Here is a 26,510-nt window from a genome sequence, read left to right as displayed (position 1 = left end):
TGCAAAAACAGGAAGTATCTTAATAAAATTATATCATTAAACGTTGGGAATAATTTTAATACCAACAGCAAATTAAAATGGTCATTGAAAAGTATTCAAATAATATATTAGAAAGTATTTACTAAACACATTAAATACATCATATGTATAGTTATTTGTACCGAATTTTCATGAATTTGGTATGCGAGCATAGACTAATATCCTTTACGTGCGAGATGGTAACCCTAAATTGCTTTGCGTCCTAAGGTTGTTTACTTGTCAAACTATCATAATAATAATGAGTATATTATTATGTTTTATCTGCTGTCACACGTAATTTAAGTAATGATTATTTTGTTTTACAACCGATTTTTTTATACGAGTATTATTACTTGCTCAGACATTATTTTTTATCCTCCATATTAAAACTGACGTCCGTATATCGAAGCTTCAAAATAAATGCGAATGAGTAAAATTCTGACTGAATTACTTCAAAAATACACAAATTCTGCAATCGTTATAAACATCATCAACATCATAATCAGCCGGGGTCAATCTACTATGGATGACTGCCTCTTTTAGCTACTTCCACTATTTTAGAACTGTAATTCTTCGCTGCCTGATGCAGCGGGTTTTAACACCTTCCTGTGGTTGTTTAGTGCCCCTTAAGTATCACTTTATGGTAAATTCACCCCATAGCTGTTTCATAGACTTGGTGTCATCGGCTGCCTCGTTATCAAACATGTGCCTACATGAATATAAGAGAAATCTAAAAAATACGAGTTACGCAACGTTGCAGGGAAAGGTGCATATTGAGCATAACGCGGAAATATCACAAAAAAATCAATGTACGATATTAGGAAGCATATAGGAGTAATGTAATATAAGTCGCTAAGCAGATGAAATGGCAATAACTGAACATGTCGTTCAGCGGGTGGAGAACCGCTGGATAAATGCGCTCATACAGTGGCACCCAAGAGGCACTAAACAATTCATATGGATGCCTTAAAACCCGCTAAATTCATAAATTTCTGTGGACGAACATTACAGCAAAGAACTTGGGGCTGAGATAAGGGAGGAAACTAGGGGATGCCTTCATTCAGTAGTGGATCAATCCCGGATGATGATGATATTTATATAATATGTTTAACACTGCAAGTTAGTAATAGAAGTGAAACAATCACAAACACCCAGACAATATATTATGACCGCCGATACTATCACCGAGGATCGAACCCAGAGCCCCCGGATGAAAGGCCAGTGCCTGACGTACTGGACCATATGGAGTGCTACACATTGCTTAAATACTTTACACTTTATGCACAGTATACGGTAACTTTTGAATATATTATTCAGGCGCCCAAATGCTTTATATTCCATTATTTCTGCCAGAAATCTCATCAGACATACCTTCGTCGTTGTTTAAAATAGCTCGATTTCCATGCCATTGATGTGGGTTGCTTGTGGGTCAACAAAGCAGGTGTACCATTGCTTTTATCTCTGAGGCATTTATCTCTAGATTTATTATGCGGGTTACATTTGCAAGCTCCTGCATCCTATCTTGAAAGACTTTTGAAGTGTTTTAGAAATCCAATAATCTCGTCTGCAAAGCGCAAGTAATGACTGCGTAAATTTACCGAATTTGCTCTTATCGTAATTTACCAAAGACAACAGAATGTATAACTTACGACATTATTACTCCACAAAGTCACAGTAATTAGTAATAATGTTGTCAATTTTTGTTACTCGTAAAAATAAGAGGTTCCCTAGTAATTTAAAAAAAAACCCCTATCAACTTTAATAGTCACTTAGTAACAAAGCATTTATTTTTCATGCAGAAATGAGGAAAAATCTCACGTCGTTATGACGTTTTCTCACGTAGATACATAGTAAAGTTTAACCTAAAAACGTATAATATATCACATGACAAACTCATCAGTGGCGAACACTGAATGCTAATCTGTTTATTAATGTAACGTTTCCTTTGTTTTGTTAAAAACAATTTAATTGCGAGAACTATAATATAGAACAAATAATAATATTTACTAAACAATAACTTTTGTCTAATTGATTTAAATCTCTCGATTATCCATGACTTCATAAACAAAAGCTTACAGCATACCAGAAAAATAAAACTGTATGTTTGAAAAATATTAATTGTGTATGAATAGTAGACTAATATTGAAACCCGTGGCTGTCTTATTTTTTAAATGAACACGTATGTTTTAGTAGACTAGATTTTGAATTCGTGCCACATATATTTATTTACGCCCACGTCGGCTTATAGTGTCGTTGATACTAGGGTTCGAACCCTAGGTCTGGCAAATACACATGTTGTTTTTTAATTTGTGTTTTTGGAGTCAGAGTATAGACCTAATATGTTTAGCAAGTAGCTAACATCCATTTTTCGTAAAAAAAATCTGTTAAAATACAAACCTCTACTCTGTGGAGCTCCATATTTTGATTATTATGATTATTACTTATTAAGATCAGACATGTCCAAATGAATGATATTTATTTAAATATTATATGCGTGATTCTCAGCGATTTCATATGTATAATATAATATTTAAATAAAATTACTGTCTAAGTATATATTATACTGTTCCTTTCAGTTATAATTCATTCACCTGTCTCAAACAGGTAGTCTTTGCCATGAACATAACGTAGATTTATGTACAATGACACATCTGGTAAGTATATGTCAAATGTAAAATAATATATATTTTATAATATAGCATTACATGCCACAGTCATTGTTTTTTAGTGTCAGTCATCAATGAGTATTGGACTCAAAGTACGGCAGCGTGTTCTTCAAACTTGATAACGGCGATTGATCATTCAAAGAATTCACAATGCAGTCCACCGATAATAAAAAATCTAATTGTTTTTAAGACTTTTTAGCACCGTTTTGCATATCTTCGATTCAGGAACATTAATTTTAACTAATTTTATTACTTGATGTTTGTGAAAATCATTATAAATATATTTTGTTAAGTTGTGACTCAAAATCAGGTAAAGTAAGTAGATTTTATTTTAGCGTAAATCATCGTTTCTTATTGTTTAGATACCTTGAAAGTTTTGGCACCTTACCAAGAAGCTATTAGCACTTTTAATATAATATCTACAAGCAAGAATGCATGCTGTATTTATTTTTTTAAAGTTTAAATTATCTTCGCGAACATCATGTTAAAAATATATGAAAAAACATACGAGAGATGTAATTTTACTCATTTAAATAATAGTAAATACCACAGAAAGAAAACGATTCTTTACTCTAGAATCTAGATTAAGCTTTTATATAAGTAATAAAAGAAAATAAATAATAAATTGCGTTACTATTGGAATTCGGCTTTTGCATTTTAATTAAATCTTGTGAATTATTCGTTTGAATAAAAAAACAGTTAATTAAATTATCAGCAAGTTCAAGTAAGTTTCAACAGAAAATTTTTGAGAGATCCGTGACGTCGGTTATTAATTAAAAAAATTTAATACTACCTTTATTTAAAATACAAAAGCCGATTGCCAATAGTAACGCAATTTAGAAAGCGCTTAAGAGAGTATTGTAAGAACCATTAGTTAAAATTCGTCGCAATTATACAAGATTCCTATAGCATAGTGGTAAATGCACGTGGGCGCGAATCCCACGAATCCCAGACACAGGTTCGTAAATGAAATAAAAACTGAAAAAATTAAAAGAAATAAAAAAAAATATGTTTTCATTTCTTTTGAACAAGATATAAAACAAAGTACCCACCTACTTGGATAAAAGTTGCTAAAGCCAATGATCGAATTGACTGTATTAAGTCGTTGGGTGTTTTAGATTAATTTTTAGAAAAATTCACACTTATGCCTGATATTTTTTATTTTCTATGGCCGTATTGAGATTAACTTTAGAAGACTAAAATTGTATACAATTAAGTTTTTCCGACCATGTCCGATCCTAATAGGATCATATGGGGCCTCCACAGAGTAGAGGTTTGTATTAACAGATTTTGTTTTTTACGAGAAATGGATGTCAGCCACTTGCTCAACCTATTAGGTCCATACCCTGACTCACACACAAATTGAAAAAACAATATGTGTACTTGCCAGACCCAGGATTCGAACCTGGGACCCACGGCGTGATAGTCCGACGCTTATGCCGCGCGGCCACCGTTAAGTTAATCAACCATTATTACTTCAAATAACTACATAATTTTGAAAAACCTACCCACGTGTTTTTTAAGTTTAATCGAGTGAGACTCATCCTCACATCTTTCACTATATGAATGAGTATTCTTATTCTTTAAGCTACCTATCCGTTTATAAGTCATGCTTCTAACAACTACATTATGTGAGATATTTTAAATTACAATAATCAAAGGCAGCTAGCTTTGTCATAATTATTAAATCAATGTAATGTACGTATTAACGCGATTATTGATGGTGGTGGTGAGTAATGCGAATATATTTTTTTAACACTTTTTACGATTTTTTCTAATATTAATACTGGATAATAATATGTTTCTATTATTTTTCAAAAAATATATTCACTAAATAATAGGTAAGTACTATTAAAAAATGGTAATATAAATAATAATTATTATTTAGATTAATTATCACGTATAATCGTAAACAACACAACGTATATTATACAATAGTTAATTCACTTAGTCGTCAGGAATATTGTCGACTGTTACAAAAAATACATTTTATATTACTAGGTACTGCACTAATATTTATAGTTATACAGACATTAGTGCAATGTTAAAATAATTGTATCAAGACAGAAAAAAATTATTATTTAATTCCAACAATAGATGAGTGATCTGTATTCAATGTGTTTATTTTATTTATTTTTTTTACACCAATAATTGATTTGATATATTTGGAAATCGTTGTACTATGTAAAGCTGCTCCATCTTTTAATATCATCATCAGCCGGAGTCAATCCACTGCTGGATGAAGACCTCCCCAAGCTTCTTCCAACTCTCTCTGTCCTGTGTCGTTCGCTGCCACGTATTTCCGCCAAACTTTATCAGTTCGTCAATCCAGCGGCTTTTAGGGCGACCCTGTGGCCGTTTCGTGCCCCTTGGGTACCATTGGATGACGGCATTTGTCCAGCTGCCGTCCTTTCGGCGAGCAATGTGCCCCGCCCATCTTCATTTCAGCTGTTTGGCAACGTCTATTACATCACGTACTCCTGTCTGCTTTCTAACCCATTCGTTTCTCTTACGGTCCTTTCGCGTGATACCCAACATACACCTCTCCATGCCTCGCTGTGCGACTCTTAGGCTTTGGGCATCTCTGGTCTCGCAGCCATACGTGAGCACGGGCAGCACACATTGGTTGAACACCCTACGCTTAAGACATAATGGTAGGTCATTCTTGAAGATACTATTCAGACGTCCGAAAGCACTCCATCCCAACTTTGTTCTGCGAGCAATTTCATCGTGCATGCTTCTGTCTATGGGCACTTGCTGTCCGTGCATCTTTTAATATAAGCAGTGTTATACCTACTATCAAAGTTCATGTATTTTAAATATGTATATCTATATTGTCATAAATATTAGATCATTTTTACTGAAACATTTTCAAACACCACGTCGAAATATCGTTCACAATTTTGATAGTCGGTCAAGAAATAAAAAAAAGAATCAAAAACTCCAGCTGATATTATTTAAAAGAAGAAACGTTTGGTGATTAAACTAAATATTTACACAAAATGGTATTAATCGAGCTTGTAAACCGACATAACGGAGCAGTTCTGGGACTTACTTATGTTATACTGCATTCTTTTGGGTTCGAATTTGATTATTAAATAATTACAAGATAAAAAGAACTTTTTATATACAACGTTTTTAAATTTTCTGTTGAATCATATAACCTTCACTTGACTAGCATAAACGATCAAAAAAATTTGTACATGACAGAAATAATACTGAAATGTCATTTTGACATGTCATAGTAACGCACGTATATATTAATAATTTAGTTGCTAGGACCCCAGACCCTAAACACACTAAAATAATTATAAAATAAAATTCCACACGTGAATTATCATTTAATTGCATCAATCATGATATCACCGCACAGCCCCATATTAAAACATTCAAAGTAATATAGCAACACAGGCGAATTTTTAAAAATATTATAGAAATTTTGGTGTGTGTTTATCTCATTTAACTGTTGGACCCACCACGCCGGGCTTTCCTCTAAGCCAGGGCCCCGAGGCTAGAGCCCTGTCACCCCCCCTTGTGGGGGCCATTATATGATTATATAAAGAAGGAAAATATTTTAAATAAAAGAAAATCACGGAAATAAAATGTTCAAATTCAAATAACTTCAATGGTTAATAATAATATTTTTGCTGTATTCATTTAATTTTTATTTCCTTTGTGATCCGGCATTTTTTTACTTTACTGTTTTTCAATATCATGTCCAGATAGAGGCCATGAAAATATTCACGAAACTTTAAAGATATTCAAATACACCTCTAATAATTTAGGTAATATTTTTTTCAAAAGAAACTGGAAAATATGTTATTGGATTCTTAGAATGGTATAAATTATCCTCTAAGAGATTTGTTATAGGTATAATATACTATCACCATGCCCTCAAGTCATTGAAATAAATCAGCTTGAGGTGGTGTCTCCTCTCAAGAGTTCTCAGAGAGAAACCTTCGATTCGCATAAGTTTTACACATATAAATTGGGAAAAGGGTTAGTTTAATATTAGAATAAATAGATTCAAACACAATTTTATCGGAAAAAATGTACAGACAATTGTATTACCACATAATTCAAATATAGGGTTACATAATATTACTTCTGTTACATTTCAGTATGTAGTATATTGAAAGAGTTAGTTATTCAAAAACTCAGGTTAACCTTTTTGTTTTTACTGTGGGTATCCCGTCATAATATGTAATGTGCATTTTTTTCTTAGCCCTGTTCAATATGAGATTTTTGGTGGGGAATTCGGGTTCGGTTTCGGGAAAAATAGCTTTGGATTCATTAATTTGATATCAATACCTACATATTCAATGCGTTATTTTATCATTGTATCATCGTAGTCAGAAGAATTACAACCCTGAGTAGATTCCGGGATTTTCAAACAACTCTCTTCTGGTGGCTGGAATTCAACTAATAATAGTATACGTAATTGATATCTGCATTTAGCCAGATAATCTGGCTCAACCTAAACAACAGTCTCCAAATCTTGGAATCATTATTGTATATTATCCTCAAATTGTTTCCATTGTGATTTGACGATATACGAGTTTCATGAGGTTGATTTTTGCTTTCCATGTCCACTACTCGAAATAAGTTTATGGAAGAAAGGCATTTTCCTTACCTACCTATTCTTCCTAACTCTAAAAACGTATATCCACTCATGCTGAGTAAAATGAGGTGGAAAAGTGTAAATACAAAAAAATATAAATTAGATTCAAGGAAGTACACCAAATGAGATAAGCAGATCATATTTTAAGAATTTATAAAACAACGCCCACCTATACTCATTCTCATGCAGGTAGAATATATCAACACACATGGTTGAACATAGTTATCGCCCTCCCAATTGGCATTACCAGTGGCAGGTTGGTTCTGCACCTTGGGAGAATAAACAACTGATGCTCCCTACTTCTAAGATAATTATCAGGGGGACACAGGTCAACACTGCCCAGAATCGTAGAGTTCTCATTTATACCTCGTATACGTCGGAAAAAATACGTGGCCAAATATAAATATCGTCTAGTTTTTAAGCTACAGTACGTAATCATACCTAAGAGAAACCCAGTTGGATAAAGCTACGGATAGTCTCTGGAGTCTCAAAAATCTATTTTGAACTCGCTCCACGATAAGGTCGTATTTCAACTGATGCGGGCCCCGAACAATCGACCCACTCTCAAGCCGGTTTCTAACCAAGGAGTTCTGTAATTAACTTGTTACTTAACACATCAATTAAGTTGTCATTCTAATATAAAACTTTTTAACCTTTTAAAATATGTGTGTTTTTAATGTATAATTAATTGTGTAGTGACTACACTGTTTTTATTTGCTTTGTAAATCCGTCACCTAGTTTTACTATAAAATTATAATGTATTTCATCATTGAAATTGCTGCGCAGAAGGCCCTTGCGCATCCTTTGCTTATATTATAAGATGTTTTAAAAGCAGAGTAATAAACGAAGAATTTTATACGTAACACTATCTGAGCTGACTCCAGCCTTGTAAAATTTCTCATCGGACATCATGACACGTGTTGTAATCCAAATAATTCTCAAGGCCTCGAAGATGTTTTCCGACTGTTGTCAACGATGACGTCACTTTTTTTTGCTTTCTGTCTCATTTTTTTATTGCCGTAATAACAGATCCATTGTTGTTACCATTTGCTATGTGATTTTTTCCGATAAACATGCGCACGTCCAGTAAAATGTTGTTTTTCCGTTTGTGAAAAACAAGGCATTGTCATTGAAAATATTCATCTGATTACAAGTAAATAATATTCTTTTATATAAAACCATTTTCTTTGGTTTACTTTCACAATTTGTATGTCTTGATACTGACATTTGGTTAACGGGATCATAGCGACAATCGCGGAGAAATAATAATAAAAAAAACGTTTCGCCTTATATTCAATCTCTTTAGTTTGGCCTATATACCGTAAAACAGTGCTTCCCAACCTTATTCACGTCACGGCATACTATTAAAATTATAAAATTTTCATAACGCTTTTAAGAATACTCACGAACTTTTGACTAACTTTCAAAGGTTCTCTATGGTCAGGCCGCGACACGAAACTGTAAATTTCGAACGTAGTGTTCGTTATTGCTTATGCTTCTGTTATGGGTTGGAATTATTAAAAGATATTATTAATTATATTTAATGTTGTCCTTTATTTCCACTTTATAACACAAAATCACATAACATATTTTTACTGGTATACTAATATAAGGTTTGAATATTACTGGGTACAATATGTGTTTCTTGTTAGAAGTCCGGTTGAAGAGTGTTTTGTATACTGGACAGTGTTGCCATATTTTGAAAGTGGAATTATAGTACAGTGACTTCAAAATTATAGTATTTCGGCAAAAAATATAGTACGCGTTGAATGACCAATAATTTTCTGCATTTTCAAAAAATTAAACGTGGAGTAATTACCGTCTTGTTTTTTTTAGACAAAATTCAAATGTTAAGTCAGTGGTTTCCAAACTTTATGTTACTACGCCTCCCTTTTAAAAAATCTAATCTAGGTGCCTCCCCCCTTATTTTGTTTAATAATACAGACACCTTTTTAAATAGTCAACAATGTACCTACTTACGAATACAAAAATGGAAAAAAAATAATCAAGGTTTTTACTACTTGTATTAGATTATTTTTTGACGAATGTGCTTGTTTATTAGCACAATCAATTTCAATAGTAGTCAATCCAAATTCATCTTCGTTCATTGACAAATGGATTCTATCATGGACCCCACATCCTGAAGCGGACCCCTCGGGTCAGGATTTTTCAACCACATATTTAATAGCTCCGAAGTAAAGCAGCGCCACAGGCGACTTTTTTTGCTATTATTAAAATAATGTGAAAAGTGCATTTGCAAACTAATCAAGAACTGAGTAAATAGATTTTTGTTTGCTTCAATATATCTGGCGTAGAAATCATTTAAAAGTGGAGACATGGCGAACTTTTTTTTTGTCATTTTGATTTCCTAAGCTCCAATTTGCCTTCAGTTTGTCGTTTTAAATCAGTGAATGCATTAGTGGTCCTTGGATTGATTTATTCACTTAATTTCAACCAAATAGACAAGTTTAACAACAAAATTATCGTTCCTAAACAAATTTGTCTTCAAATCTTTGAAATCAACATTATGATTAATTTAACCCTTTTATTTCATTTTTTACGAGATAGCCATTGCGCTTCACAATAGTATAGAAGTGAGGGATTATAAAATTAGTCTCCATATTTGCAGAAAGGTTTGCAAACCTTTTATAGGACTGTTTTTTGTGTAGTTTATAACTAGTGGCCGTTTTATGAATTATTGTGCATTTGCAAACTGCAAACCTGTGGCTAACGTCAACTTTTTTTAGACATGAGGATTATTTTTTTTGCTTCTCACGGATTATTTTGACGTTGTTTTTCTTCTATTGGCAACTTTTTTTCCGATTTCTCAAAATTATAGTATTTTGGGCGTACTATACCTGTTTTATATCGTACATAGTACGCAGACGAAAATTATAGTACAAATACTATAATTATAGTACGGTTGGCAACACTGATACTGGATGACTACTAGGCACAGTGTTGCCATATTTTTCTATGCTGATTATAGTACAAAGGCGTAAAATTATAATATAAATATTTCTGAAAAATATATAGTACAGGAACATTTTTCGTCTTGCATCCTTTAAAATTATAGTATTTTGGTATATTTGGCGTAAAATTATAGTATTTTACATTTTTCGCGAAATCAAAATTATAGTATTATACTATAATTATTAAAGCCAGTCGAATCTATTGGAATGCTGACTCACCAACAGTTACAAATAGTTATAATAATGCAATATGATAAACTGTTTTTAGAAAACTTAATGCATCAGCCTGAATAAAAACAGTTTTGAACATACATAATTTGAAAACACCTCAGATATATATATTGGTAGGTACTAGAAAAAATCACATTTGAAAAAATACGACGCCCGACGGGATTTGAACCCGTGTGTCGCGCCAATACGCTTTAACCAATTAAGCTACGGGCCTCCTACTTAATTACATTTTTTTTAAATAGTAGGTACTACATGAAATACTTCAAATTGCGTTATTTTTATTTATAAGCGTTGTTTATTTAGTGCGTATATATCTGAGGTATTTTCAAGTTATGTATATTCAATATATAGAATCTTCCATTCTCAAATCTTGTGAATTATTCGTTGAATAAAATAAACGGTTAATAAAGACAGTTTTGATTTTTCAAACACCAAAATTTAAACATGTTGGTTATTTCACGTGGAAAAATAACCAGATGCAGTTTTTTTATAATAAAGGTTTTCCGTAGGTAGGTAAATAGCATCATAATAATATTTTAAAATACTAGTGGCTTGTTGGGACAATAGCCACAATATAGTGGTAGAGCGTACGTTTTATAACAATGCACTTTTTTTGCACTTTTTACTATACTGATACGCCTCTTTGTCTGATTACCTCGCATACAATTAGATCAAATTATATTCGCTTGTATTAATATATCGTCACTGTTCTGGCAGAAGACACTAATTCGAAAAAATTACATATTGAGTTAGTTATACCAAAATGTTCCTTATTTCAAACTTTACCGCCTGGAAACCTTCTTAATAAATAATCAGTCTTTATTTTAAAGTCATCTTTTTTATGATTACTTAATAAACTCACATGATAGAACCATTTCAAACATTTTAACAACTTCAAAGTCAAATTACTCAAAACTAGTACTCTCCAGTTAGTATGTTCTGCCAGAACAGAGACGATATTATGTTGTAATAAATGAATAAATAGATACTCGTAAGTTAAAAAAATATTTTTAGAATATATTATATCATTTTCATCATAGAGCAGTGGGTCTATTCTATACTTATCGAACACTAAATTGATAAATAGTATCAAACTTAGGGTAGGTTTGTATCAAAATATTAGCACTTATTGTAACAATTACACGAAGCCGGTTTTTATTGTTGCAATAAGTGCTATATTTTAACAGCACCTATCTTGCTGCTGTTAAAATATCGCACTTATTGCAACAATAAAAACCGGCTTCGTGTAATTGTTACAATAAGTGCTAATATTTTGATACAAACCTACCCTAAGTTTGATACTATTTTTCACTTTATCACTTTAGCGGTCGATAAGCATAGAATAGACCCACAGGAGTGCAAAGTTATGAAACGTATACTCAACTATCATAATCGCTCGCTGGCGTAACCATAAGGTTTTTTAGCAATACATTATATTTTGCATATTTTCGGACCCAGATGTTTCATTCACGCCATCAAATACCGAAATAGATTTTTATTTTATTATATAATTTTTATTACAATACCAACAATTACAGAAAACCATAAAGTAATAAATGGTACGTAAATGTTCTCGTTCCATACAAATTACCAATTAATAGTAGTATCATGTATAATAATGCTTTTTTTTGTTTTCCAGGTCTTCCCATCATCTATATAATCGTGGTAGTCCCAAGGCTTCTGCCATGGGACGCGACCCAATTCCTGGCGTGGTGCCACCTCGCCGGGGCCTTGGCTCCCTGGTGCGGCAGTTTCCTCTACCACCTCTTCATGAACACGAGTCGAGGAGCTCCAGCCTACCACCGTCTTCTCCAGCTTGACATGCTCGGCATTTGGGTCAGCCAAAGTTTCGGTGAGCTCATTTTTATACTATCTACGACATTTGTTTTGTAACACTACAGCAAGCCTTTGTTACTGTAACAAAGGCGAGTAACACTCTTTTCACACTATACGGTTTATGCACGGTTTTTTCCGCCACAAACGATTTAAAACCGTCTAATGTGAAAGCGTACATTAGGTCACGTACACCACTGAGTCATCAGTGACCGTCCGGGTGCCGTGAATACAGTGAAAATAGATGGGTGCTATACGGCGCCGTTTCGGTTTTTAACCGTCGCCTTGTAATGTGAAAAGAGCCTAAGACTGTCTTCGAGAGTTTTGTTTCGTGTGATAAATTTATTGACTTAAACAGATCGATATAGTGTGGCATGTTATACAGTTGGGTAATTATAGAGATTTTATAATACCTAATCATACGACATATTCTTGATTGGACGACAGGATACGTACAGCGTATGTTTGACGAAGGGTCATTCAAATGAGTATTTCAAGTGAGCACACAAGAGAGTACCTGCCAGTTCAGACCCCCCCCACTGACATTAAAAGAAATGTTTCCTTTTTTTATATCGACCATGTGGCATATCTAAAAAACGAAACAACACAAATAAAGACCCCTCCAAACCAACCCGCCCGCTCCACATTCGGGTTTAATTGAGCGTATCACGATGCCCTACGTTTGGATGTGTAGCATCAGCAATTTTTTTACGCCTGGCAATGTCTCAGGAGCAGATACCCAAGACTGAAGTCACCACGCTCTCAAGCTTTGACTGAGTTTACTGAGTTGATTTAAGTTAATAGAAAGTGCCATAGACACGGAGAACTAACATAAAAGAATTTTTTTTTAATAATAAATATAATACAAAAATAAAACCATGTGAAGAGATCTTCACGTCCACAATAAGAAGCAGCAATTTTTTTAAAAGCTAAGAAATATAAAAGACGGAACAGTACGTTGCGGATGATACAAACAGACATCAATGGTCTCATTAATTAGGACTGTTAGGTCGTTAGTATTGTCAGCGATAACTGTAGGACAAGTGGCTATCGTTAGAATCAAAGTGCGGAGTATCTGAGTATAGAAAATACACTCGAGAATATATCCACATATTACCGAACAAGAACTTCTTGTCCACGTATTAAAACTGTGAACTAATAATCCCCTATAGTGCAGCTAATTGTACTTCCATTTTCAAATGAGATGTCTCCCGTGGTGTTTGAAGCTGTTTATAATTAAAATATGTCTAAAACAACCAGGAGTGCTGTTAGAATTATTATTAGTAAACTTTTGGTTTATTGCGAAGAATAAAATGAGTCGCAACTATAAGGAGAGCCGATACAATATTTAAATACGCCTCTAGCACGCGTTGCCGCTATGACTGGCCGATTTCTTGTTGTCGGACAATTGTGAAAATGTCTAGGTACCGTAAGCATTAGGAGGGGTAAAAACCGCCTTTACTTGGACCTCCTATATAATGTTGTTCTGCGTCGTCCATGCCTAATAGTAGACCAGGGTTCGCGAACCTTTTTACGTACGCCTGCCAAAATTTCCCAAATATTATTTTTCGACTGTCTGACGTGCCGAACAGTTTTACATGGAGAATGAAAAATAGTTTTTAAGAATTCTATGAAAAATGATGATATTCTAGATATCAATCATATAACATAGCACACGTATTATAGCTTCAGCACTTTTTCAATTACGCCATACATTTCGATCCGCCAATTTTGAAACTGTCTGTGAGAATTACCACTAGAAGATCCACCAAGTCTTTGTTTTTTATTCGGTACAGCCATTTTTCTGGGTAGAAATGTTTTTTTTTACTCTATTAGTTAGTTTGGTTCTTTACGCAAAAATTGACAGTATAATTGCTCCGATCATATGAAGCATTCTCTCGCTACAGTGGTCTCAAGCATTGTAAATCGATCGAAATCTGAGATTCGCGTCGCGGCTTCTCCCGCCGCCTAATAAGATTAGTGTGATAATATTACATTCGACGCGTAAAGCATAAGGACCGACCTATTCAATTATTATATATTTACATTAAACGTAATGGTTTTTCTTGAAGAGTATTTATTTGCCTGCTATTTTTTATATAATGCCATCTGATTGGAGTTTCCCCATTTCCAGCTGCCATGTATATGCAGCCGCGGTTTGTGCACGGCCGCCTTCCATGACGCTATAAACGTGTCAGAATGAAAAGATTTCGATGTATATTTTTTCTCTACAAAATAAAACATTCGCGTGCCACTGGTGGCACGCGTGCCATAGGTTTGCCAACACTGTAGTAGACGATTATCAAGCTTGAAATTACTACTTGAAGATACCGGAATCCTCCCTAAGTTGTGGAGCAAAATATGATGATGTAGTCATAAGTAGAACGAATAGTTAATATAACAATAGTGACTTATCTCTTCTCGTTAGTTATTTCCGCCCATAAAAGGCCATCAAATTACAACTAACGTGAAAGCCTTACTGTTGAAAAAACCTTCTCATATGGACGTAATGACTATTGCCAGGGCTTTCTATTCTGGGGTTGTTAATGATCAGAATTTTCCCACTCTCGTTTCCACTGACTCCGCCCAATTTGTCTTCTCTTAATGATTTTCCCTGTGTCCATTTATACTTACTCCTATTTCCATTACAACTACAGTAATTATTTATTTTCCTAGAAATATAACTCACTACTGGCCTGTTGAGTTATAAATGATGCCTTGTTTTACTTGTGATAAAGATATCTCATCAATTTTATATTACTTTGTACCTACTTATATAATAATTAAATTACTTTCGTATGTATATATTTATATCAAGGGACATTATAAGTAATAAAATCACAACAATATTTTATAGTGTGAGGCTTTCACGGTTGTTTTTTCTATCGTAATAGATTTTTGGGTTTCTACCGTGTGTACTTCTTCATTCTTTCCTCGACGTTTCGGGCTCGTTGGAGAGGCCATTATCAAGAGAAGAGATTATTATATCTGCAACGAGCCCGAAATGTCGAAGAAAGAAGAAAGAAGTACACATGGTGGACACCCAAAAATCTATTACGATAACAATATTATAATTAATGGAAAAATACAATAATAAATGTTATTTTATACTATAGGATGGTTTTATATATCTTTAACTTAAAAACACTTTGGGCCCACGTTGGTAGCCAGTTATAGTATATTTTATTTATAAAATAGAAGCACTTCAAACACAGGTTTTAGTATTTATTTTGAGTTCCCAGAGATTAATCAACAATAACAGAGAATACTTCAAACGGTACACGAAAATAGATTAACAAGATAAGATGACTCGCTCGACCCCATAACCAGTTGAACTTGCCAAAGGATTAGTTTAGTTCAGGTAGGTATCACATTTGAAAACTGAATACCACACTTATCACTAGAAACGGATCTCGATAGTGTAAGGTGCTTAGTCTCTAAATAGAGGACCTGTATGATCAAAAAGGTCAGAGCTAATCAGAATAAACTAACTAACTTTGAGAGATCTGTGAAAAATCTGTGAGAGATATCAATTACGGATTCAACATAGAGTTAATTAAATCCTAATCCGTCTGCCTAGTGCTTACGATGTCCTCTCAATGGGCCACGCCATCTATGGGTCTATTTGTGAAGTTATGCATGATATGATACTTATTTATCAATCATCGTCATCATTTACACCTCCTTCAAAAACTTCCTCCATCCTGGACGATCTAGCGCCGACACTGCACGGTTGCTTAGACCTAGCGTTCTTAAATCTCCTCTGGCTCGGGCCAGCCATCTTAATTTCGGCCGTCTGGGTCTTCCCTTACCCTCGGAGATTGCGTACATAGCCCGCCTTGCTAGAGTACCTCCGGTATTTCATGCACGTGGCCGATCCAATGAAGTTATACCTTGATCTCCAAATTAGTAATGACCATGATCAGTTTCTTCCACTTTAATTGGACATTCTCAACTGATGATCTGACGAGATAAGCTACAAAAAACGGCGCACAGCGTACTGATTTTCAAGTAACTCACTGAGTTCGCCTGGACGCCTCTTGTTGTTACTGTACACAGTATATACCAGTATATACACACTAATGGCGATAAAATTCAAATCTATAATATTAGCAGAGCATGTATCTTCATTACGATGCCCAAATTAAATATCAATAATAACAAACATCGATTTACATGTCCTATTATTATGACGGTAACAGTGGGTACTGAAACACTGAGGCTTGAGAAAATCGTATATGTATATTGTACTTGTACATCATTTGAAATGAGTACCTACCCATCAATAGCGAAGGGTGGGGGTAGGCTGTTAAGATCTGCCATAAATAGTGAACATTAAACTTTTTTAGGCATACGTATTTGTTTCCCTAAGACTACAATTTACAGATAGTATTAGTTAGTTTTTAAAAATCAATTAAACCTGTCTAAACCAAACCATAATAGTTTTAGTACATTTTGGGCGATACTACAAAATTATGCACATTTTTTCATCCATAGCTACTTACTTGTTTTCGTTGGATTAAGAATACAATATATTACACATTTTTTAAAAATACATTAAGCCCTGCCTAAACCCAAGTATAATAGATAAAAAAATATATTCTATCTATAAAATATCCAAAGTTATGTATAATTTAATTGCATAATTTTAAATATTTCATATATTTTTACAAGTATTTTTTGACTATTATCTATTATGGCTTGGTTTCGCAGGGTTTAATTGAATTTTAAATACTAACCAACACCATTTGTAAATTTTAGCCTTATTTCAATAAAAACAAATACGTCTGACTGATAAAGTTTAGTGTGCAGTATTTATGGCAGATCTTAACAGCCTACCTCCACCTTTCGCCATTGTGTTATATTATTTCCATTGACAGTTAAAGCCAATTAACTGAGAGAGTCCGACATACACATTACTATGTGTAACTTAGTTAATTAACTAGCCAACTACTTGACGATAGTTTCCACTTCCGTATACATGATAATAAATATCAGTTTCTCTCGAAATAAAAGAGCATTTCCGGGCAACGATTAATTATTACATAACCCACATGCAAGCGGAAATGCAGCAACCTCCCTTTTATCGTCGTCTCTTTGTTTCCAGTCAATTTGGAATCCAGCCAACGCGGTCCAGTTAGCTAAAACCTTCTTCGCTTTGCTCCAGATACCAAATATTATATGTAGGTACCCAATCTTATCAGAGCGAATGTATGTAGTAATGTTATGAATGAAGGAAATTTAACTGACCGATATTGCCACGAGTTTAAACGTAAAATACTTTTATAATATAATGTCCTAAAAATTGTACGTATGAAATTGGCACAGTTCACTGTGATCTTTTGCATTCGAAACCAATAGCCGTATAGTATTGATATAAAATGCATGCTTAAAAATTACACAATAAAAACCTCCGGAATACAAAGGAAAGACAGAAGAAAATATCTATATATTTCAGTAAATTGAAAATACAAATTTATGTACAATTAATTTGGAATGATATAAAAGTAGGCTGCCCATAAAACAACGATATATACTAATGCAATGTTTGTGTTTTATTATCTCAAAAAGTAAATCGGCAACACCTACCTACTTTTTTTTTTTAAATCGTCAATGTGGAATTTATTGGTGAGGGTTTCAGTTCAGTTGTTAACGAAAAAGATAGCTGTTTCATTTCAATTCAATTCATTTTTTTTAACATATTGTGGACATTACAAATTATAAGTTTAAGACGTTCACAACATGACATGAAATATTATTATAAAAAATAATAGTAATAAAAGCGATAAAAATGAAAATATAATATAGTGAACATGATATAAACATACAAAAGCAGTGAAAATACAAGTATACGGAATATATAGAAGTTCAAAGAAGTACGCCCAGTTTGCTAAGGAGACCCTATTTTAAATAATTTATAAAATAGCGCCCACCTAAACTCACCCTCACGCAAGTGGAATATATCAACACTCGAAGCAATTTGCACGAAGACCCCATTCTCGGAATACTAAGCCACTCCCAAATTTTGATAAAATATTATTCTCACGGTATTAGCATAGGTGCAACGAATTGTAAGTCTTTATGTGTACTGGAAGTATGCTAAAATTAAGCGTACTTATAAAAAGTGAATCACTATATCTATCTCAGCGTGACAGCACGTGACGTGATGGTAATATGTTTAGGCCATAAGATTACTATATTAGATTTATCTATATTAGATTAGATTACTATTATAGAGTATTGTGTAAGTACGAATAAGATCGTCGAACGTTTTTGTAGATCTTGTTACTCTAACAAGCAGTAAATTAATCACTTAATATCAAATACCTAGTAATAAAACATCAACATTTTTTATTTAAGTACCTGCAATAAATCTCACTGCTATTTCCTGAAAGTTTCTTGCGATAAAACTCCCGCTCTTTCCACGGCGTCTCGCAAATTATAAATAATTGATTGCGCAGTGACCGTACTTCCACCTTCGCTTCTCCTTCGGCTCGGGCATAGATTTCCACTTCCAGAATCTATCGCAGCTCGTGCGGAAGTGTAAGGAGGTCGAGGAAATTGGCTCTGCCGTTTTGCAGCATCTTCCGATAATACAATATAACTATACTTACCAATAGTGCTATCAGCTGATTGTATATGTATTAAAAGTGTACGTAAGTTCGCCCTGCTTTATTTAAATGCATAAATTATATTTTATTAATTGGGTAAGTATTATTTATAGTAAATGGCAAGTATTTCTAAATATTTGCAAGTATGAAATAATTGATGTTAAGTATAATCAATAAGTGGTAAGTATGTAATCAATTCAGATTTAGATGTAATTCCACCAGCGTGAGTGTGAGTTTAGATGGTTATTGTTTTTTAAAACCTTAAAATTTGTATTTTATTTATTCGGCAGAATTCTCTCTATTTACATATGTTATGTTTTTAAACTGTTTATTACATAATTTTAATGCAATGTCTTGGACGTCTTAAATCAATTATTGATTATGTCGATAATACGATACACAAAATAAAGAATATAATAATAAAATACGTTTTAATAGTGTAATAATCTAGGGGCTGAAGATTGAACCGATTTAAGTGAGATATTATCGCTCGTGGGTAGGTTTATTGACAACCGGCACTTTATTTTCAAACAAACACATTTATTTCGGTATTAATTTAATTAAACATTTCACAAAGCACATTCATATATGATAATTAATTATACAATATACGCGGATATAGAATTGGTTAATATTTACTAATTGAAAGAGTTTTGAGATAATACATTGTTTCGCCCCGAAAAAAATATTTTGAAAGGAATACATATTCGTGTTTGAAAGTATGGCGGACGGTAGTCAAAAAAGATTATTTTTCAGTTAAATCAAACAATTTTGATAACACAATAAACAGTCTTGATAAAACGCGGCAATTTCAGATAAAATCAAACCGGCTCTTCTTTGGTTAATTGATGACTTCTACACGAAATAAAAATAAATAATCTATTATTACGATGTTAACAATATATTATTATATTCCTGCATTATTGTTAAATATACGTTATCTTAGCGTTAGTAAGCTGTAATGTAATTTATTTTATTTCTGTACGTGTTGTACATAAATGAACAATTTTGAAATTAAATTCTTATTTCAATTTGAATTGGTGCTTTTTAAACAGCGTACGAATTAATTCAATTTATTTATGTTTGCATAATTCAACCCAATTATGCCAATTCTACCCTCCTAAAAACGGCAGAATGACGTCAACTACCATAGATTCATTATACCTACGTGTGAGTAGCTATGCAAGTAAAAGGCGTGCTACGTGTCCATGATTCATAACGCAATAACCCGGCTTACCTGCCTTCGTTTCATTACCAACATTCAAAACACAAATTTCATTGCCCCGTCGCGTCCTAAGTAAGCGTAGACACCGAATACTTGTATGGAATCCTTACCTCGAGTGTGTTGTACTAAATTTCAAATCACGAATATTTGAATATTACAGAAGAACAACCACCATCTTTTTATGAAATGTTATATTATTATTGGTTCTTATTTTTCGATTGCTTTCTTCTATAAGTTTTGTATACTTACCTAGTAAAATAATATATTCTTTTTCATAAGTTTATTTTTAGTTTAGACTAGATACATGCAATTTAAAGATTTAAACCATCATGGAATAATATCTACATAATTTAGATTATCCTCGGAAACATAATCATTAGAAAAATCATCATTGCAGTCCGATTAACCTACGCAAATACTATATAGCTAGGTATACAGACATTTTCAAAGAACTATGCATCTGAGAGTTGATAGACCCTATCTTAAAAACTCATAAACAACGTCCACCTAAATTCACCCTCACGTAAGTGGAATATATAAATATCCGAAGCGATTTGGTTGAATATAGTTACTGCCCTCCCAATTAAACAGGCAACGGATGACCCCGATTTCTAAGATACTTATCAGAGATACACAATTCAATACTACTAAGAATGGCAGAATTTCCATTTAGCCGCGTATAAGTCGGAAAAATAATATGTAGCTAAATAAAGACTTACTTTCACTTTGAAACGTGGTACAACATTTTTTCCTTAAAATATTTGCTTTGTTAATTCTGTGCAATTTTTTTCTATTAGAAAATTGAAAGACAATTAAATGGGATACATACCTATAAAGGGGTGCTAACATTAATGTAACTTTGGGAAACACTAATTGAGGCAGTTATCACGACTCTTAAATTTTACCATACTAGTTTCCGTGTCCGGAAACTTGTACGTATGCAGTTCGCCGTATCACACTTCACAGTGAAATTTTGTATCGGAAATATATGGCCGTATATTAAAAACCTTCCAACGTCTTTGTGTCGTATATTACTGTCATAAAATTCATGTCTAAATAAAACACGGTTCTTGTCGGTTTACACTTTATAGGAAGCCAGCAGCAAATTTTTTTTGAAAATAGCCGATATACTGTATTATTTGTTAGGTTAGGTTTTCATTCTTGAATTCATGAATTTTGCCAAAATCAGCTATGAAAATTGAATTAAATCTAATAAAATTGGAGACCTATAGTATACGGTCATCTCTTTCCGATACGAAAGCTCACGGCGAACTGTGCCACGGTGAAATGTTTTACGTACAATTTACACGTAACCACTAGTTTCGTAGTCCAAAATAACTATCAGGCTTTTGAATAAAATTTGGCGAGTAACGGATATATTTTTCTACGTATGTTTTCGCAAACCGCCTTTAACATCGGTGCAATGGATTTGGTTTCATGATCTCACTCACTATGCAAAGTAGTAACATTGTTTCCGCCACGAACAAATACTCCGCCATTTATGCGGGGAGCTTAATTTAACGCGACACTTATGTATGGGGGGAATCAAACGAGCTTAAAGCGCTCGGCGTAAGCAGCATTGAAATCAAACATCGCAATGCGCCATTTTCAATTCAATTTTCACTCTCATCTCGGTAATGGAGAATATACAATTGATGTCATTGCTGCATAGTTTTATCGTGCATTATATGGACTTTATTATTATTCAGAATAGTTTGTTTGTCTGGCTATATGATCAACCAGTACAATTATATCAACATGGATACAGTGACATCCCTAGGCAAAGTGCCGCCCTTAATGAAACTTAGTATGTCATCCCCTTTCATTTCAAATCTTCTGAAAACACACAAATACCTAAGCCAAAACTCTTTAAATTGGCATTCAAACCATCTACTTAGCAGTGATTTTATGTATGTGGAGGTCTATAACGCTTACTGGTATGAAAAATAATTGTGAGATAAACCATTATATTATGGATTACAATGGATAATACAATACAATTAAATATATATACTCTTTCCACAGTCATAAATAAAACCTTCTTGGAACGTCGTTCCCGTGTTGCATATGAAGACCGCACACATCTACCTAGCGACAGTCGCACGTAGCCTCTCGAAACGTATAGATATTTGGATGCGGCGATCGGCGGGCCGGTATAGGAATGACCAATTCGTGGGTGTTTGTATGCGTTATGGCGTCTTCGACTCGCAGCCCGAGAAGCATGAATTTTGTTGATAGCAGCACTAGATATTTTTTTCAAACTAAAAAGTCGCATTCGACCAATATGCGGAGCTCCATTTGGCAACGTGTTGTGAATAACGATAACGTCGCATCGACGTATTCGACACGTTACAGACGAGGCGAGTTTAGATGACCGCCAAAATGTGTCATCCCCTAAGGATAAAATTCTATGGAACCCTAAAAAAACCAATATCATTATCGGGCAGATTCATTGAAATATGAGCATCGTTTACTACAAGACAGCAATTTTTAAACCAAGAAAAATTTAATTATTTATAGTTAATAATAATATAAAAATTTGTTTCGCATCCGCAATATGTTAAAACTGCGCGGATATGTCGCATGATACGACTCGCTTCTGATTGGCTGAGGTGAGAATTATTGAGAACTCAAAACCCATAATGTAGGACTCCCAAGAATCCTCTCTTAGTATCCTACCGTGGGTGTATCAGTATATTATATAAAATAATTACCTACTCTAATATTTTAACTATCAATTATTTTTGGTGGAATGGCATTGCTTAAAGAAATATATAGAAATTAAGTAATTCACATAATTCATTAACGATCGGGATTGGTTGAAAGATCGGAAGGAGGTAGGAGAAACCTTTATCCGACGGTAGATCGTCCTCGATTAATGATTATGACGACGATCAGTGTCGAAGGGTGTTGGTAGGCTGTTAAGATCTGCCATAAATAGTGCATATTAAACTTTGTCAGTCATACATATTTCTTTTCATTGAAATCATACTACAATTTAAAGATATATGGTGTTGGTTAGTTTATAGATATAATAATATATTATAGTTTGGTTTAGGCAGGGCAAAAAAATGAACCAACAATATGTGTAATATGTATTCTTAATCCAACGAAAACAAATAAGTATGTTGAATATATATATTAAAAAAGTGTGCACAATTTTGTCGTATCGCCCAAAATATACGAAAACTATTTTGGTTTGGCTTAGGCAGGGTTTAATTGATTTTTAAAAACTTATCAACACCACCTGTAAATTTTTAGGTCAATAAAAACAAATAGGTACGTAATTTATGACTAACAAAGTCTAATGTGCACTATTTATGGCGGATCTTAACAGCCAACCCCCACCCTTCGCTACTGACGACGATATTACATTGCTAAGTTTTTTTTTATAATTTGAAAAATAAAACTCGTTAAAAAATTATGGAATTTTAAATATTCTCTCCATTATTTTTGGATAATTATTATTTGAAAACTGTTTCAATTATGCTTCAAATTACAAATTTGTCTTGGCAGCTTTACTAATTAATACTTTTTTGTCTATTATTAATCATTTGAAGGATTAATCTCGCGCGTTAAAAACTAACGCCTCTCCGCCGTTTTATAACAAATTGTGTACAAGAAAATAATTTTAATTAATGAGAAGCGGCCATCCATTAAGCTTCGCCATTTTTAATGACATTCTTTTACCTTTACTTTTTTTGTATCAAGGAAGTGTTGTGATATTTTTAATTGCACTTTACTTACCTTTTCATGTAAAGTATGCTGAAACCCGACAATTAAGTACTTTTCTATTTTGAGAAAAAGGAATTTGGGTTCCTCAAAACAAATCTTAAATAATTATTATAAATAAACCAAATGAATCTATTTTACAACGTTTTTCTTAGCTCGTATTCTTATTTGTCCGGTGGTTGTTAGTCCGGTACAAATCTTGCAATCGATTTTTAACTAACTTCCCGACTAGCTAGACATTTGAAACTTTTAGAATACATCAGAACACGATGCCAATGCATTTTTTAATACTTTTAGCCATCTTTAAGTAGAATTGATTTCATTTTCAGTTAATTCTGTTTTGTATGAAAAGTTATTTCGGAAGAAATCCGTAAAAAGTAAAACAATTGTTGGTTGCTAAGTGGGTCCTAGCAACTAAATTATTAATATATACGTGCGTTACTATGGAAATCAATGACAAATGACATTTCAGTATTATTTCTATCAAGTACAATTTTTTTGATCGTTTAAGCTAATCAAGTCAAGTTTATATGATTCAACAGAAAATTTAAAAACGTTGTAGGTACTTATATAAAAAGTTCTTTTTATCTTGTAATTGTTTTATTATTATTAAAGCAACAAAATCTCAGCTGAGGTTTATTTGGCTGTACATATACACGCAGTTGTCATATGTATATACGATTAATGGTTATAAAAACATAAATAATACATATTAAACATACATAATTTGAAAACATCTCATGCATATACCCACTAAAAATAATCTTTTTTAGAAAAATACGACATCCGACGGGACACAAATCTGTAACCGTTGGATTCGTACCAGTGAAATTTTCCAGTTAAGCTACGGGCAACATACTTAATTACGACATCTATAACTAGCTGTTACATGAAATAAAAAAAAAACTGTGTTATTCTGAGAATAAAATATTCTATGAGATTATTATACAGAAATCGATAATTTTCAACGAATCGTTTTTAACTAATAGGGGCAGGGTTAAAAATATGGCGTAATTTAGATGAAAAATAACTATATCTTGTTATTATGTCATTCTTCCATAACCCCAATGACGTGAAAAAAATGACATGAAAAATTTACGGTGTACCACCTTGACAGACCGCAAAACTAGTTAATTCTTATCGTGATCCTAAATCAGTCAGCACCTAGAACATCCATGTACTTAAAACCGTCACTCAGGGCAATAGGTGTCATGTAGGCAAATTTCCAGGGTTATTCTAAGTGCTAATAATTGTAGAAGGGGTGCTTTATTAATTATGTAGATGATTAACCTTGCAGACAATTAAACAAATGAGTAATAATGTTAGTTCATAAAAATGGTCTTTTGTGTAAAAACACATAAGTGTAAATGGGAGTGTTTGTGTAAGAGAATTTACAGTTCGCCTGACTTAGTAGTGTCTCATTTTGGCCACAAAATGTGGTACGTGTGGGGCAAACATAAGAATCCCAAATATTATGTTATAGGTATATTTTTATGAATTTAAGACTTCACTACTTAAAAAAATATGATATGTATATATTTTAATACCTACCTATTTTTTAAGCCACTGACTAGACTCACTAAAGAAACAAAATACGATAAAGTCTGTATATATTATATCAAAAAAAAACTCTTTAAAAAATAAGACAGACGTAATTTTATCTATTGAAGTAAGATTTTTTAATAATATTTTAAGCCTTTAACAAAACTGCTAATAAATGAGTCAACGTTGAGTAATTATTATTTGATGAAATTTTTCTTCAAATTCAACACTTTTATTTAAAATATGTATATTATATCTTTTTTTAGTACTGTCAAAAAACTTGGTCTGCGATAAAGTAAAGGTCATTTGAAAGAACTGATGAAAAAATGTTTTTAAATTAAATTGGTACGACTTTTGTATGCACGAGGGGAATCATTTATTGTACATAATCACGTATTTTTTTTATAATACAATCTAATTTAATAATACAATAAGTCTTCTTCTTCTTTTGCCATATCCGCCCCATAACTGGAGCATATGGACACCACGCGGCGCCTCCAAGAATCCCTGTCGCTCGCCAGTCTTCTTGCTTCGTTCCAGGTCAAACCAGCATCCTAACCAGGCTTGAAGAACAGGCAAGCCAGGTTGAAGCTCTCTTCTGGTATCCGCAGCACGTGGCCGAGCCAGGTCCAACGTCGCCTCTTCACTTTCAGCGTAATGAGAGGCTGCTTGGTGCGTTCTCTTATCTCCTCGTTGCTCCTAAAGTCATACCACCAAACATCTGTTTTCGAAGCTCAGTATACGGCTACTCTGATCCTTAGAAAGGTGCCATGATTCGCTACCATAAAGCAGCACCGTCAGAATTCAAGCGTCGAATAGGCGGCATTTGGTTTTGACCGAGTACAATCGTGAGTCAATAAGTAGGTATGCCGAATATACATTTTGAAGTTATATAATTTAGTTTATCATATTTATGTTTTGGGGTATTATCTTATTATTTCACGGCGCTACACCCCGGGGTGAGATTTGGCCTCCTCCACAACTGCTCTCCACTCACTCCGGTCTCTCGCCACACTTCTCCAGTTATCGGGTCTTCCTATACGAAGCCAGTTCTCTTCT

At 33.4% G+C, this 26,510-nt stretch overlaps 1 protein-coding gene and 1 long non-coding RNA gene across 2 annotated transcripts in view; one reads left to right on the top strand and one right to left on the bottom strand.

The window, feature by feature from the left end:
* The window catches only part of LOC147073085 (uncharacterized), a 692,917-nt gene that overhangs the window by 509,963 nt on the left and 156,444 nt on the right, over positions 1–26,510 (bottom strand). The window lies entirely within an intron of this gene.
* The window catches only part of LOC147073088 (progestin and adipoQ receptor family member 4), a 300,264-nt gene that overhangs the window by 151,632 nt on the left and 122,122 nt on the right, over positions 1–26,510 (top strand). The window contains exon 2 of the mRNA XM_085945223.1: positions 12,148–12,360. Coding sequence (XP_085801349.1) covers positions 12,148–12,360 — 213 coding nt within the window. The remainder of the gene's footprint in view (positions 1–12,147; positions 12,361–26,510) is intronic.

Source organism: Rhyacophila brunnea, unplaced genomic scaffold (assembly GCF_057557595.1).
Source record: "Rhyacophila brunnea isolate RB1 unplaced genomic scaffold, BYU_Rbru_1.0 scaffold_18, whole genome shotgun sequence".
NCBI classification, from domain to species: Eukaryota; Metazoa; Arthropoda; class Insecta; order Trichoptera; family Rhyacophilidae; genus Rhyacophila; species Rhyacophila brunnea.
This window is presented reverse-complemented; position numbering and strand designations above follow the sequence as displayed.